Raw genomic sequence first — 16,511 nt, 5'->3', positions numbered from 1 at the left:
GGAGCAACCATTACATGCAGGTGCAGGCGCAGTTGGAGGAGTCCAACTGCTTGCAGCGGCAGGAGATGGTGACGAAAATGTGTGCCACCCAGGCCAACACCGCACGGGTGGCGTCCGCGGTGGAGACATTGTGGGTGACAGTTTCGGCTGTGGATCAGCATGTCCAAGGCCTGTGACATTCTGTGCAGGTGCTGGCCGAGGCCCAGCACAGCCACCTGGGAATCGCAGCTCCTGAACGTGGCCCGATCACAATAGGCCATGGCTGGGAATATCGGTGGCATTGCCCAGGCGGTGGGCAATGTGGCGCAGACACAGAGGGAGGTGGCGCTGTCACTGGTTGATGTAACAAACCCAGAAGGTGGTGGCACAGTCAGATCATGATGTGGTGCAGTCCCAGAGGAGATGGTCCAGGGCTGTGAGCATGCAGACCCTGGTCGAGACCAGAGCGGGCCTCAAGGACTGGCTGCGTCAGGTGACGGGGAGCCGCAGGGAATAGCTCCACTTGCACCCCTGTCCCATGGAGTAGCCCAGGGGCTATCGGGCACCCCAAAGGAGGAGGAAGTGATGGGGCCTGTGCCGGTGTCTCCCGCAGAGGAGGTGCCGGAACACCGAAGCACTTCGAACTCCCCCCCCCCCCTCCCCCCCCCAATCTTGTCCCTGGTGCATCTGGTTGGCAGCGGGTGCAACAGGGTGGCACCTTGCCACCCAGGACACCTGAGCAGCAGCCGGGCCAATCCAAACCCGGTCGATCCAGATGACATCTGTCAATGGGGACCCAGATCGCAGGGCAGGAATCACAACAGGCTGCCTTCACTCCTCCTGTATCGCCTTGGTATCGTCCGTAAGGCCAAGAGCCAGTTAAGTTGGCATGGGTGTAGGGCACTGTGTATTTATAGGGGCTAGGATACAAATCAGTATATGTTCATTCACATTAAACACCTGTTACTACCGTTACAACCTGCCTTGGTGCTCTGTCTGCTGGGTGTGAGGGGTGGGCTTTTCTTGGCTGGCCGAGGGGCGGTCAGTGGGGAGAGGTAGAATGGGCAGACGTTTACAGGGGGGGTAATGGGTGGACCCTGTGGGTGGCCTGGGTTCCAGCAGCCCCCCCCCCCCCTTTCTGGCCCCACCATCACCAGCCCAAGGTTTTGGTGGGACCATGTGATGGAATGACCAGCTCGCATGCAGGGATCACCCAGGTGGACGGTGGAAAGTGCTACTGTGGGCAGGAGTCGGACGTTGGCAAATAATGTGGTGCACCAGAGCTCACTGCAGAGCGGGTTGTCATCATCCTCCATCTCATGGACCAGACCCGCTGTGACTGCCAACCCAATGCCCCTACACCATAGTGTGGCAGGTGTTTATATGTTTATATCACAGAGGGAGTAGTAGGCTGGGAGTGGGGAGGTATGGGGGGGCATGTGGAGGATGCAGCAGGTCGCTATGATGCAGGTGACCCTCCCAGTGTCATACTGGAGGGCCTCTCCAGAGTGACCCAGCCACTTGAACCACGTCTTCAGGAGCGATCGATCAAGCTCCTGGTTGCTGCATGGACGTAATTGTAGCGGGTCTCTGTATTTGTCTGGATAGGTGTCATCAGCCATGACCGCGATGAATTACCCCTGTTACCCAGGAACCAACCGCTCAGCCGGGTGGGGGGGGGGCCGTATCAAACATGTCAGGAATTGTTGCGTGTACCAGGATGAAGGCATCGTGCACACTGCCCGGGTATCGGGCGCAGACGTGTGTGACACACATCAGATGGTCCCATATCAGCTGCACGCTCATCGAATGGAACCCTTTTCAGTTTGTATAGAGCGGCCTGTCATCTGTAGGTGCTCGTAGGGGGACATGCATCTCATCAATCACTCCCTGGACCCGGGGCATCCCATCAATGGCGGCGTACCTTGCTGCCTGGGCATCCTGGTGGGCTCGGTCCACATTGAAGTGAATGTATTGCCCCGCCTGGGCATATAGGGCCTCCGTGACGGCATGGATGCCCCTGTGCACCGAGGTCTGTAAGATCCCAGACAGGACCTCACTTGGCGCCTGGAAGGACCCCGTGGCATAAACATTCAGGGCGACCATCAACTTGACGGTCACAGGGAGCGGGTGTCTTCCCCATATCCCCTCAGTGCCGGTGCGGCATCAACTGGCAGATATGTTGCGCTGTCTCCCTGCTCAGCTGCCGACTTCAATGGCATGCCCAGTTCAGCAGGTCCTTGAAAGAAAGGTGGTGCACTCGAGGCCTCATGGTGTGCCTCTTTGGCACCACCTACTTCTCGGCCTGTTGGGCAGCCGGCTCTCGATCCTGGGCGGCTGCCACCTGTCCCTCTGGGGTAGACTCCGCTGCTGCAGCTTCATCCTCCTCCTTGAGCAGCGCCCGCTTGTACAGCCATAGGACACCCCCCAGAGCAGTGGCGACAAGCACGAAGGCCACCATTGCTGGTTGAATTCCAATATCCATTGTCTGCAGGGGTTGAAAGGTCGACATGCTACCATGGTGCAAACCCCCGTGCCCAACCAGATCCAGCGGGATACATGGTGGTCCTAATTTGCACCGCAGACTCTGCAACCCCCCCCCCCCCATCCCCACGCCTCTCACCGCATCAGTGGCCGGCACCGTGGGGGCCTCAGGCCCTGGCACCTGTCTCTGATGCCAGGGGTACCAACAATTGGCAGTGCCCCTCGCCAGGGGTACGCACAGCACCCCTCGAAGTGCTATTAGGGGCGTTGCCCTGGGTGGGTCGGTGGTAAGTGGCGGCTTGGTTGGGAGGATGTGTCGGAGGGTGGGGTGCGGAAGTGGGGGGTGGAGGTATCCATACAGCCAGTATCACTCTGCAGAACAGGGACCAAGGTGGGTGGTCAGTGGGGTGCGCAGCAAGCTGGCCATGGTAATGGCGGCCTATGCCTGGGCACCGCCCCAGTCCCATAGAGGCTCACCACAGACACTCAGCCTGTTCCCCCCCATCCACCCACCACGATTTAGGCGTCGGAACATATTCTCCGCCCAATCGCGTTTCCCGATCCCAGTGTCAGCCATCGGAGAATTCCACCCTTCACTTTTTTCCGACATTGAGCTTATAGCCTGAGAAGGCCCCTAACCTCTCTGATAAGTCCATATTTCTCTCCACATTCTCCAGTTGGTCTGATATGAACAGCAGCAGGTTGTCTGCATACACCCTGATATTCCCTACTCTCCCTTGTAATCTCCTGCCACTCTGCTGAACCCTGAGGGCCATCACCAAGGGCTCTATCGCCAGCGCGAACAATGATAGCGACAGTGGACATCCCTGCCTCGTGACTCTGTGCAATTCGAAGCTCTGTGAACTCGTCTCGTTTGTCCATACACCCGCCACCGGGGCGAAGTAAAGCAGGCGCACCCATGCCATAAGCTTCGCCCCGAAAATAAACCTTCCCAGAACCTCGAATGGGTACCGCCACTCCGCGTCCATAGAGACCACTACCTCCGGTACCCGTCGCTTCGATGGGGTCATGATTACATTTAGTAACTGTCTAATATTACTGGAAAGTTGCCTGCCCTTCACAAAACCAGTTTGGTTCTCTGTAACTACCCCCAGAATGCATCCTTCCATCCTCCCTGCCACTGATGTAGTCAGCACTTTCATATCTGTATTCAACAGTGATATGGGCCTATAGGATCCACACTGTAGTGGGTCTTTCCCCTTCTTCGGAATTAGCAAAGACCCAAGGCCGTTGCACTGACCGTGTATGTTCCATGTTACGAGCCTTACCGGAGGCTTGTGCATCCACTCCCCTTTCCTTTTTCTTTCTTTTTATAAATTTACCCAATTCATTGTTTTCCAATTAAGGGACAATTTAGAGTGGCCAATCCACCTTCCCTGCACATCTTTTGGGCTGGGGGGCGAAACCCTCGCAAACACGGGAAGAATGTACAAACTCCACACGGACAGTGACCCAGAGCTGGGATCGAACCTGAGACTTCGATGCCGTGAGGCAGCAATTCTAACCACTGCGCCACCGTGCTGCCCCACTCCCCTTTACTGTCTGCCATCCTCCCCCTCCGTTTCTGTCACCTTTAGTTTTACACTCTACCGGGCCCATCCAAGATGCCCCCCTTCTCCATCCATGACCCTGCTCCTACGCCAACACTGCCAGGTTGCATCCCCCACCCCCCTCCCACCATTTGGCCAGCCCCCATGGCCACCTCTCCCACCTCACTTCTGTTCACCAGCATCACCTGCCAGCGTGGCAGTTACTGCTCGAAGGCTCCCCCTATCCATCTCTCCCCCAGGAACCCCACCTGTGCCTCCAATGCCATCACCCGATTGCTATGATCAGACACCGCCCTCTCCACCTCCTGGACCTGCAACCCCTGTGCCGCCAAGCACTTCTCGACTCTCTCCATCAAGCCTTTCCGGGGTGCTACCGCTCCTTCGATGACCTTCAATCGATCTTCCTGCATCTTCTTTCCTTGCTGGTGGAACTCCTCTCTGATAAACGCCATCAGCTGCTCCATCTGGGGTTTTCCAGCATGCGACACCCCTTCCCCCTCCACCACCTTTCCAATTGTTGCTGCGGCACAGGTCTCTTCCAGTTCCTTGGCCAGGTCTTTAACCTTCTTCTGCCAGGCCTGATAACCAGCAGACATGCCACTCCCGGGGGTAACTTCTCCTCCACGCCTTCAGCTACACTTTCCTGTCAAAATTTCCCCGCTTTCAGGTAAAAAGAGCTCAAATCAACGCTTTTGAGCTGGAGCTGCCCTGTGTGCAACCACTCACTCCATGGCTGCCACCAGAGCTCCCAGAACGGCATAAAGTTGTCGCCTAACTAATATTTTATACAGGTCCAGCATAATATTGCTGCTCTTATATTCCACATCTTAATATAAACATTCACTCCAAGGTCCCTCACTTAGTTTACACCTCTCCGTATTCTCCCATTTGTCTTTTTGAACCCCTTGAATGCCAATTTGCCACTTTTCTGCCAACCTGACCAATCCATTGATATCTTCCTGCAGCTTAAAGCAATCTTCTTCGGTATCAACCACGCGGCCACTTTTCATGTCGTCTCCAAATCATTAATATATCCTACAAAATGCAGGGGACCAAGTGCTGTGCCCTGCAGAACCTCACTGGATAAAAACTTCCAGTTGTAAAAACACCAATAAACAATTACCCTTTGTTTCCTGCCACTGATCTAATTTTGGATCCAGCTTGCTGCCCTTCCTGGATCGCATAGGCTTTTTTGTTTTACCCAGTCTGCCATGTGGAACCTTGTTAAAAGCCTTGGTAAAATACATTTGGACCACATCAACTGCACTGCCCTCATCAATCCTCTTCATTACTTCCACAAAAAACTCATTCAAATTGGTCAAACACGATCTTCCCTTAACAAATCCATGCTGACTATCCCTGATTAATCCGTGCCTTTCTGAGTGACAGCCCATCCTGTCTCTCAGAACTGATTCCAATAATTCACCCACGACTGCGGTTAAACCTACTGACCTCTAATCATTCAGTATATTCTTTTCTACTTTTTAAAAAGGTACAACATTAGCAGTCCACCAATCCTCCAGTACCATACCTGTAGCCAATGAGGATTGGAACATAATGGTCCAATTAAATTTTAGCTTTCGGATTTGTTTGTTTTCTGAAGTGAAAAGTGAACTAACTGAAACTTTAGCCATGCTGGTATTTGAACCCATGCGTCTGCTAATGCTGGAATTTGAATCCAGCGTCTTGGACTGCTCAGCCACTTTACAGATTCCAGGGGTGGAATTTTCTGCCCCACCCTCACCCCGCCGTGAGTTTTCTGGTGGTAGAAGCACCTCGCCATTGGCCGCTGGCACGATCTACCGGTCCCGCTGAAGATTCGGCTGGAAGGACAGCCATTGCGATTCACTTTTCCCGCCAGCAACACATCCCCAGTTTCACGGCAGCGTGGGGTGGCTTCAATGGGAAATCCCTTTTACAAGCGGTGGGAAGACGGACTCCCACCACCAGTAAACGGCACGCTGCCGAGAAACACACAGCTGGGGGACTGGAGAATCCAGCCTTCTATTTCATATCTTGATTGGTCATAGAACAGTACAGCACCGTACAAGCCCTTCAGCCCACAATGTAAAAAAACGTTTCTCTAGTTTGAACCTTTACCCCACTCTCCTTTGCTCACAATTAACTAAAATTGGTGCACTGGGTTAATTCATTTTGCTCTCTTAATTATCTCGTATCTCTGCATAAGATAACTCACCTGTTAGACATCGTGTAGTAACCCACTGCACCTGCTGAGATAGTTAATTCACAAACACTGGGAAACAAATCTGCGGCATTCGTAACTTGTATTGCTAAACCTCACACTGGGACTTCCATTATCAGCTGTGCTCTCCAGCGAAACATGAAGTTATGAAGTTTTCATCTTTGCATTTCAAAATACTACAGTTGATGTCAAGAAGTGCAAGAAAAAAGCGATGAATCATTCATTATTTTCGAAAGGGATTGGAGGTGCTCTTGATGGATCTGTCAAGATTGACAGAATGGCCTTTATCATCTATACTTCTCTTGTGGTCTGAACATGTACATAGGATGAAACAGCATTATGTTTTGTTCATTTACATTCCGTCTGTCATGCTTTCCCTTTTTATTTTATATATCAACAGTTTTTTCCCAACACAAAACAGTGGGCAGAAAGGAGGACAGTGGCTTCACAGAAGGCTCCCCTCTGAAACCCATCACTTACCATCTCCCATCGGCTTACCGAGGTGACTTGCCGGTAAGTTATGTATTGAAACGATGTGCTGTAACCAACGTATTCAGGAAATGCAGCACGTGCACAGCTCCCCAGTATTTGTTTAAATCTCTTCCAAAAGTAAGCCATTCATCATGCTCCAAGGGCTCCAAACAATAGCCTGCCATAGCTGACACAAATATTTCAATGAGATATTAGGCAGATTGTGAGTGAAATGTTTAATGTTCATCTGAACTGTGAATAACCCCCAGCATGGCAATTATAGATTATGTCCTTTAGTTACGGGTATAGGGTGGATACGTGGGTTTGAGTAGGGTGATCATGGCTCGGCACAACATTGAGGGCCGAAGGGCCTGTTCTGTGCTGTACTGTTCTATGTTCTATGTTCTATCTGTCCTTAGCCACCATTGAGCGGTGACAAGATCCAAAAACATGGGGCTAGATTCTCCCAAAACGGGACGAAAGTGTTGACGCCGTCGTGAAGACCGTGGTGTTTCACGACGGCGTCATCGGGCCGCCAGGTGGAACTATTCAACGGCCCACAAGTTGCTAGCATGGGTGGGTCAAGCAGTGCGTGACGGACCGGCCGTCATTGACGCAGCGCTGCTGCTCAAGTTAAAAATTCTCCCTCCCCCCACACACACCCGTCACAGGCAAGATGGCGGTGCGCAGAGCAGCAGCACGATTTAGGGACGGGGAGCTCGAGACTTTCCTGGAAACTGTGGAGGAGAGGAGGCAGGTGTTATACCCCGGGCCGGGCTGCAGGACAGCAGGAACCATTGTTCGTCCTGCGTGGACGGAGGAGGCATGGCCGTCAGCGCCGTTGGGGCGGTGGCCAGGGCAGCTGACCAGTGCTGGAAAAAGCTGCACAACCTCCTCAGGGCAGCCAGGGTGAGTACCCAGCACTGTGCCCGGCACCAACCCCCCTACCCCCACACACATGTGACCCCTCCCCCAACCCCAGGGGGACCCTGCCCCACATGGCTGCACCCACCCATGCCAGACGCAATGGCCGGGTGCCCTGTGCACCAGTGCCATCAGAGACCCAAAACCCGGGCTGCATGCGCCGGGCCGTCTAACACTGTTGCTGTTTATATTCCCCCCCCCCCCAGGAGAAGTCCGGCCATAACCGCCGGGAGCCGGAGAAGACTGGAGGGGGACCGGAAGACCTGCAAATTGCAGCGTGGCCCAGTCCCAACAGGTAATGGCTGAGAGCATCGGCGCCATTGCCCAGGTGCTGGCTGCAGTTGCACAGTAAAGAATGAGGTGGCGCAGTCCCAGAGGGAGATGGCACAGTCCCACTCAGAGATGGCCCACTCCCTGTGCTCCATGGCCGCGAACATACAGACCCTGGTTGATATCAGAGCGGGTATCCAGGACTGGCAGCAGCAGGTGTCGAGGGGGCCTCGGGGTTTGGCTCCACTCGCACCCCTGTCCCATGGAGAAGCCCGGGGGCCATCGGGCACTCCGAGGGAGGAGGAGATGCTGGGGCTCGTGCTGGTCACCCCTGCAGGGGAGGTCCCCGAACACCGCAGCACCTTGGACTCCCCTCCCCTCTTGTCCCTGGTGCATCTGGTGGGCAGCGGGCAGAACAGGGCAGCACCACGCCACCCGGGACGTCCGAGGAACAGCCGGCCCCATCCAGGCCTGGCCGCCCCAGGAAGTATGCGCCAACAGGGGCCCTAGTCTCAGGGCGGGGGTCACAGCAGTCTGCCCCCACTCCTGCTGTACCATCTGGGAAACCACCGAGGCGTAGTGATAAGGCCTGTAAGGCCAGAAAACTTGATACCAGTTAAGTTGGAACGGGTGCAGGGCACCGTTTAGTTATAGGGGCTAAGGCACAGGCTGTATAAACCTCTTCACATTAAACAGTGGTTATCACCGTTGCAAGCTCTGCCTGATGGGTGTGGGGGTGGGGCATTCAGTGATGGCCACTGTGCGTGAGGGGTGTTGGACGGGTGAGACCCAGTGGGTGGGACGTGCAGACCACCCCGTCCGTCCCCATCACCCGTCCCCAGCTATTCGACATGGCCATGTGGTTCGCACCTCACAAGTTGTCGCCTTGGGAGTTGCCCCCGGTGGGTGTTACCGATTGAGTGGGGAGGCCGGGGGGGGGGCATACGCCATTTCCTCGGCGTCTAGCTAGGGACCTAGGTGGGTGGCCAACAAGATCGCCGCCATAATGGGGCTCGGTGCGTGGGCATCGTCCCGTCATTCCGGGGGCTCCATGACTGCTCAGCCTTTTCCCCTCCCCTCCCTCTCCCCTGGCAGGAACCCTGCCCTCCCCCCACCGCAGAACGCACAGCCAGTGTCCATTTTGGTAGCCCCCACGCCAACCCCTACCTTCTCCCTCAGCCGCCTCAGCCAACACGCTTGCTTCACAAATTTTTATAGGTGGTTAGAACCACGCCATTGGAAACCCAGCCCATCCGGTCCGTGGAATCGCTGGGGCCCCGGAGAATAGGTCGTTGGGGCACTTGAGGCGATTCTGCGAGCTGCCCGGTGAGCGCTGCGATTCCGTCGAGTTGGCGGGTCCAGAGAATCGAATGTCGGCGCGCAAACGGAGTCAATGCCGATTTTAGCGTTGGAACCAATTCTCCGGCAAATCGCATTTTGCGACTTCGGTCCGATTTCTCGGAGAATCCAGCCCCTGGACGTTGATGCCAACTTTCTCATGATAGATAAAAGAGAGTTGTGAGGGGTGACAGGGGATTAAAAATAAAAATTGGTACGAGGGGAGGGCAGAATGGTGACGCAGTGTTTAGCACTGCTGTCTCCCAGCACTGAGGACCCAGGTTTCCCTCCCAGCACCAGATCACTGTCGTGTGGAGTTTGCACATTCTTCCCGTACCTGCGTGGGACTCACCCCCACAACCTAAAGATGTGCAGGGTAGGTGGATTGGCCACACTAAATTGCCCCTTAATTGGGAAAAATAAATTGGGTACTGTAAATTTATTTTCAAAATAAATAAATCGAGCACTGCACCTCCGAAGCACCGCGTGCACATGGGTTGCTGTTTTATGGAGGTGGCTTTTGAGGTGTGCAAGTGATGCACCAACATATTCAAAACAGAAACAGTTGTTATTTTGTGATTGGGATCCCTGTGCAGTTGGGATTTTGATTTAAATTTAATTGTTTTCCTGTTGGAATCTCATGGCCGGGATTCTCCCCTACCCGGCGGGGCGGGGGGTCCCGGCGTGTCGGAGTGGCGTGAACCACTCTGGCGTCGGGCCGCCCCAAAGGTGCAGAATTCTCCGCACCTTTAGGGGCCAAGCCCTCACATTGAGGGGCTAGGCCCGCGCCGAAGTGGTCCTCACTCCGCCGCCTGGCATGAACGGCCTTTAGCGCCACGCCAGCCGGGGCCGATAGGACTTCGCCGGCCGGCGTAAGTCCGCGCATGCGCCGGAGCATCAGAGGCTGCTGACATCATACCGACGCATGCGCAGGGGAGGGGGTCTCTTCCGCCTCCGCCATGGTGAAGGCCATGGCGGAGGTGGAAGAAAAAGAGTGCCCCCACAGCACAGGCCCGCCGGCCGATCGGTGGGCTCAGATCGCGGGGCACCCCCTGGGGTCAGATCACCCCGTGCCCCCTCCCAGGACCCCGGAGCCCGCCCGCACTGCCAATCCCGCCGGTCAGGTAGGTGGTTTAAACCACGCCAGTGGGAGAGGCCTGTCAGCGGCGGGACTTCAGCCCATCGCAGGCCGGAGAATCACCATGGGGGGTTCGCCGACCGGCGCGGTGCGATTCCCCCGCCGAATCTCGGGGGGTCGGAGAATTCCGCCCCAGGCTTGGAAATTCAGAGTCAAGGGAGGCAGGTGGCAGGATTCTCCGTTCCTGAGACTAAGGGATGGATTCTCCAATTTTGAGAGTAAGTGCTGATGACGGCGTGGAAACAGTGGCGTTTTACGACAGAAAAAACGGCGGAACAGCTGCACCGATTCAGCTGCTTTAAATGGGCTAGCACCATCGCCATGTGGAACACAGTCAATTCCATACAAAACGTGCAGGATTCGCAGGATCTGTGATTGGCGCACATAAGGCTCACACGCTGCAGCCGGACTTAAACGATCCTTCCCCCCACACACACACCATCCCAGCCAACAAGATGGCTGGAAGGAGAGCAGTGCCATGGTTCAGGGATACTGAGCTGGACACCCTCATGGACGCCGTGGAGGCGAGGCGGATGACCCTGTACCTTGGCCTGGGAGGAAGGCCACCAGGCGCTGCCATTGGTCGGGCCTGGGCGCAGGTGGCAGAGGCAGTCAGCGCCCTAGGCAACATCACCCAGACTGGCATGCAGTGCCGGAAGAAACTTCACAACCTCCTCAGAATGGCCAGTGTAAGCTGGCCACTCTGTGCCCCTGGCACTAACCCCCCCCCCCGTGACATACCTGCAACCCGGTCCCTCCCCCCACAGGGGAGGGCCGAACCCCCACCCTGCCCCACATGCCAGTACACATGCCATCGGATCCCCATGACCCATGTGTGCCCCCCCCCCGTGCTCTGACTGTCCCCAGCACCCCACCCCAGGGATTCGACAGGATCGTGTGATAGACGGGCCAGCTCGCATGCAGGAATCACCCAGGTGGAAGCTGCTACTGTGGGCATGAGTCAGAGGATGTGGAACACCAGAGCTCATCACAGAGCAGATTGTCATAATCCTCCATTCCATGGACCAGACCTGCTGTTACTGCCAAACCAGGGCCTCCAGCTCGTAGCCCCACAGGTATGTATAATGGAGGGGTGTGCAAGCGGGCGGTCTGGCGGTGTGGGAAGTGGGAGCATGTGGGTTTGGTATGTGGTGACCGCAACACCCTGGCCAGCCACCCCCCCCCCCCCCCCCCCCCCCTCCGTCCCCCCCCCCCCCCCCCTCCGTCCCCCGAAGGGGGCTGAAGCACCGCTCGCTCACACTCCTGGTTGTTGTATGGACGTCATTGTAGCAGATCTCCGCTTCGGCCTGTGGCTTCCGGATAGGTGTCATCAGCCAAGCCTGCAGCGAGTAACCCCTGTCTCCCAGGAGCCAACCCCTTGGCCAGGGGTAGTGCCCCTCGAACATGTCAGGAATCACCGAATGTGCCATGTTGAAGGAGTCGTGTACACTGCCTGGGTATCGGACACAGACGTGCATGATACACAGCTGATGGTCACAGACCAGCTGGATGTTCATTGAGTAGTACACCGCTCAGTTAGTGTTAAGGGCTGGTTTAACACAATGGGCTAAACAGCTGGGTTCTAATACAGAACAATACCAGCAGCGCGGGTTCAATTCCCATACCGGCCTCCCCGAACAGGCGCCGGAATGTGGCGATTAGAGGCTTTTCACAGTAACTTCATTGAAGCCTACTCGTGACAATAAGCAATTATTATTATTATTAGAGCGGCCTATTATCCGCAGGTGCCCGTAGGGCGACATGCATCCCGCCTATCGCCCCCTGGACCCAGGGCATCCTGGTAATGGCAGTATACCCTGTTACCTAGGCATCCTGGTAGGCTTGGTCCACATGGAACTGGGTGAATTGAGGTGCCTGGGCATATAGGGCCTCCGTGACGGCGCGGTTGCACCTGTTCGCCGCGGTCTATGAGAACCCAGACAAGTCACCACTGGGCGACTGGAAGGACCCCGTTACCTAGACGTTCAGGGTGACCGTCACTTTGACGGTCACCAGGAGCGGGTGTCCTCCCCCATACCCTTGCGGTGCCAGGTGTGCCGTCATCTGGCAGATGTGCCGCACTGTCTCTCTGCTCATTTGGAATCTCCGACGGCATGCCCGGTCAGCAAGTCCTCGAATGACAGGCTGTACCGGTACACATGAGGCCTCATGCAGCGCCTCCTTGGCACCTCCTCCACCTCGGCCTGTTGGGCGGCCAGCCCTCCAGCCTGTGCAGCCACAACCTGCCCCTGCCGATGTCCGGGCCGGCATGCCGCAGTCACTCTACACCATTTTGTACCTTCTCTCTCTCGCTCACCAGCCACAATGCCAGGTTCACGAATTTTGGAACCACAAGTGAACCACACCATTGTGAACTTGGCCCATCGGAGGCAGTGAATCTCAGAGACCCCGGAGAATAGGGTGTCAGACCCACGACTGATATGTCTAATGTACTTTTACCACGCGTGGCAAGCGCCGCATTTATGCCATTTACGGGATGTTGGAGCATCCCGATTGGCATCAAGCCAGCACCTACCGCGATTTTGGCGTGGTAAGCTATTCTGCACCCAATTGTGTTTTGCGATTTCAGCGTCGGCAAACGGAGAATACCCCACTGTATTTAAAAAAAATTAATTTACAAGATGTGGGCATCGCCGGTCAGGCGACATTTATTGCCCATCCCTAATTGTCCTTCAGAAGGTGGTGGTGAGTTGCCTTCTTGAACCGCTGTGGTCGTTGAGGTCTATTACACCCACTGTGCTGTCAGGGAGGGAGTTCCAGGATGTTGCCCCAGCGACAGTGAAGGAGCGGTGATATATTTCCAAGTCAGGATGGTGAGTGACTTGGAGGGGAACCTCCAGGTGGTGGGGTTCCCAGGTATCTGCTGCTCTTGTCTTTCTAGATGGTAGTGGTTGTGGGTTTGGAAGGAACTTTGTTGAGTAACTGCAGTGCATCTTGTAGATGGTACACATACCTGCCACTGTTCGTCGGTAGTGGAGGGTTTGAATGTTTGTGGAAGGGGGAGCAAACAAGCAGGCTGCTTTGTGCGTGAAGGTGTCGAGCTTGAGTGTTGTTGGAGCTGCACTCATCCAGGCAAGTGGAGAGTATTCCATTACACTCCTGACTTGTGCCTTGCAGATGGTGGACAGGCTGGGGGGGGGGGGGGGGGGGGGGGGTCAGGCAGTGAGTTACTCGCCATAGGATTCCTTGTCTTTTAAAAAATAAATTTAGAGTTCCCAATTCATTTTTTCCAATTAAGGAGCAATTTAGCATTGCCTATCCACCAACCCTGCACATCTTTGGACGCAAACACGGGGAGAATGTGCAAACTCCATACAGATAGTGACCCAGAGCTGGGATCGAACCTGGGACCTCTGCGCCATGAGGAAGCAGTGCTAACCACTGCGCCACCGTGCTGCCTTAGGATTCCTAGTCTTTGACCTGCCCTGTTAGCCACAGTATTAATGTGGCAAGCACAGTTCAGTTTCTGATCAATCGTAACCCCCCGGATGCTGATTGTGGGGAATCAGCGATGGTGATGCCATTGAATGTCCAAATTGCAGTGGTTAGACCCTCTCTTGTAGGAGATGGTCATTGCCTGGCACTTGTGTGGCACGGATGTATCTTGCCACTTGTCATCTCAAGCCTGGATATTGTCCAGGTCTTGCTGCTTTTGGATATGGACTGCTTCATTATCTGAGGAGTTGCGAATTGTGTTGAACATTGCACAGTCATCCGCAAACATGCCTACTTCTGACCTTATGATGGAAGGGTGGTCGTTGATGAAGCAGTGGGCGGCACAGTAGGACAGTGATTAGCACTCTTGCTTTACAGCTCCAGCATCCCAGGTTCGATTCCCGGCTTGGGGCACTGTCTGTGTGGAGTCTCCCGGTGTCTGCGTGGGTTTCCTCTGAGTCCTCCGGTTTCCTACCACAAGTCCCAAAAGATGTGCTGTTGGTAATTTGGACATTCTGAATTCTCCCTCTGTGTACCCGAACAGGCGCTGGAATGTGGCGACTAGGGGCTTTTCACAGTAACTTCATTGCAGTGTTAATGTAAACCTACTGTGACAATAAAGATTATTAAAAGCAGAAGATAAATGAGATGATTGGCCTCCAACCACTGCAGCCATCTACATTGTCCCACAGTCCAAAGACGTGCAAGTTAGGTAGCTTGACCATGATAAATTGCCCTTAGTGACCAAAAAGGTTAGGAGGGGTTATTGGGTTATGGGATAGGGTGTAAGTGAGGGCTTAAGTGGGTCGGTGCAGACTTGATGGGCTGAATGGCCTCCTTCTGCACTGTATGTTCTATGTGATGGAACCATCAATTCACCAGACACGTGTTTCTGATATGAATCTAGACTTTAATCGACTTACTTCAGAGCCAGCCTGTTACCCGTTGATGAACTCGTAGTGAACTCAGGCTGACTCTGGACAAGGGTATTTATACAGCGGCACTAGGGGGAGGAGTCGTGGGCGGAGCCAAGGGTGAAGCCCAGTACAAGTTCCTGAGTACTCCCAGAGCTACTCCCCCTAGTGGTAGGATAGCGCCACAGCGCTTTACAAAGACAGTGTGAATTATCATATATACACATATATTACATTCACCACACTGGAACCCAAACTGAATGTTCGTAAGCAAATTATTGCTGAGTAAGTTGCACTTCATGGCACTGTTGATGACTCCTTCCATCACTTTGATGATGATGGAGGGTAGACCGATAGGGCGGTAATTGGCTGAGTTGGATTTGTCCTGTTTCTTGTGTACAGGACACACCTGGGCAACTTCCCACATTGCCGGGTAGATGCAAGTGTTGTTATGGGGTTGTTTTCTTTGGAACAGAAGGGGCTAAGGAAGACCTAATTGAAGTGCATAATACTATGAGGGGTCCGGGTTGAGTGGCTAAGAAGGCCCTATTGTCCTTAGTTGAGCGGACCATAGGTAATGTGCCCTAAGGTCACCCCTTGCGAAGACCAGTCCCTGATTGCTCTAGCTGCTGCCATGCCAGAACCTTTATGGTGCCACTACAGATTCTGATTTGACCAGAATATGAAAGGTAGGGAAGTGGGCAAGGATTCACTTTAAAATAGTTCCACCTTCTTTGTCCTGACACCAGCTGTGATTGGGTGACAAGAATCAAAAGCAAACCACAGCATCATAATTAATCTGCACTCTTGCACTGGAGTTTTCAGAAAGTGATGGGACTGTGACGTTCCCTTCCACCCCAGCAACATGGATTTAACAGATCTATTAATTCCACGACTACATTGAACTGGCAAACACCTCTTGAAAAACCATTCACCATCAGAGCAGAAGCTGTAAATTAGAGCTTTTCCACCCATTCCCTGATGTGTTTCTGCTTCCCCATCACTGGCCCAGCCTTGCTTGGGATGGAAGTGCAGCCATTAACCTTGCAAGCATCATATGTGCTACTTTCTCTTCCCTAAATTGGAATTAAAAAATAGCCATTACTCCCAGCGCCGGCCCTAGGGTTGCTGGCGCCCTGGGCAAGCTGAACTTCGGCGGCCTTCGGGGGGGGGGGGGGGCGGGGGGGGGTAGGGGGGCGGGGGGGGGGTAGGGGGGGTGGGGGGTAGGGGGGGTGGGGGGTAGGGGGGGCGGGGCCGAGGGGGGGGGGGCGAGGGGGGCGGGGCCGGGGGGGCGGGAGGGGGGCCGAGGGGGGGCGGAGGGGCGGAGGGGGGGGCGGGGGGGGGCCGAGGGGGGGGGCCCGAGGCGCGGGGGCGGGCCCGAGGCGTGGGGGGGGCCGAGGGGGGGGGCCGAGGGGGGGGGGGCGAGGGGGGGGCCGAGGGGGGGGCGGGGCCGAGGGGGGGGGCGGGCCCGAGGCGAGGAGGGGGGGCGGAGGGGGCCGCCCTGGGGGAGGGCGGCCACCGCGCATGCGCATTTGGCACCGGCCCAACTGCGCATGCGCGGGACCCGAGTCTGGCGCCCCCTAGCACATGGCGCCCCGGGCGACTGCCCCAGTTGCTGGTGCCTTGGGCCGGCCCTGATTACTCCAAATCATTCTCCTTTATTTTCTACTTCTTGACATAAAAGGAAAGGGTGCTTGAAACCCTTGCTTCATTGCCCATTGTTCGATAATGATAGCCTTTGTTGTGTACTCTGGTCATAAATG

The 16,511-nt window shown here is 55.2% G+C and overlaps 1 protein-coding gene across 5 annotated transcripts in view; it reads left to right on the top strand.

The window, feature by feature from the left end:
- The window catches only part of ppp1r32 (protein phosphatase 1, regulatory subunit 32), a 282,513-nt gene that overhangs the window by 103,178 nt on the left and 162,824 nt on the right, over window positions 1-16,511 (top strand). For all 5 annotated transcript variants that reach the window (XM_038807694.1, XM_038807697.1, XM_038807698.1 and 2 more), the window contains exon 8: window positions 6,638-6,750. In XM_038807694.1, the coding sequence (XP_038663622.1) occupies window positions 6,638-6,750 (113 nt within the window). The remainder of the gene's footprint in view (window positions 1-6,637; window positions 6,751-16,511) is intronic.

Source organism: Scyliorhinus canicula, chromosome 9, assembly GCF_902713615.1.
Source record: "Scyliorhinus canicula chromosome 9, sScyCan1.1, whole genome shotgun sequence".
In the NCBI taxonomy this organism is placed as follows: domain Eukaryota; kingdom Metazoa; phylum Chordata; class Chondrichthyes; order Carcharhiniformes; family Scyliorhinidae; genus Scyliorhinus; species Scyliorhinus canicula.
Note: the sequence above shows the minus strand (reverse complement) of the source record. Positions and strands in the feature narration are given on the sequence as shown.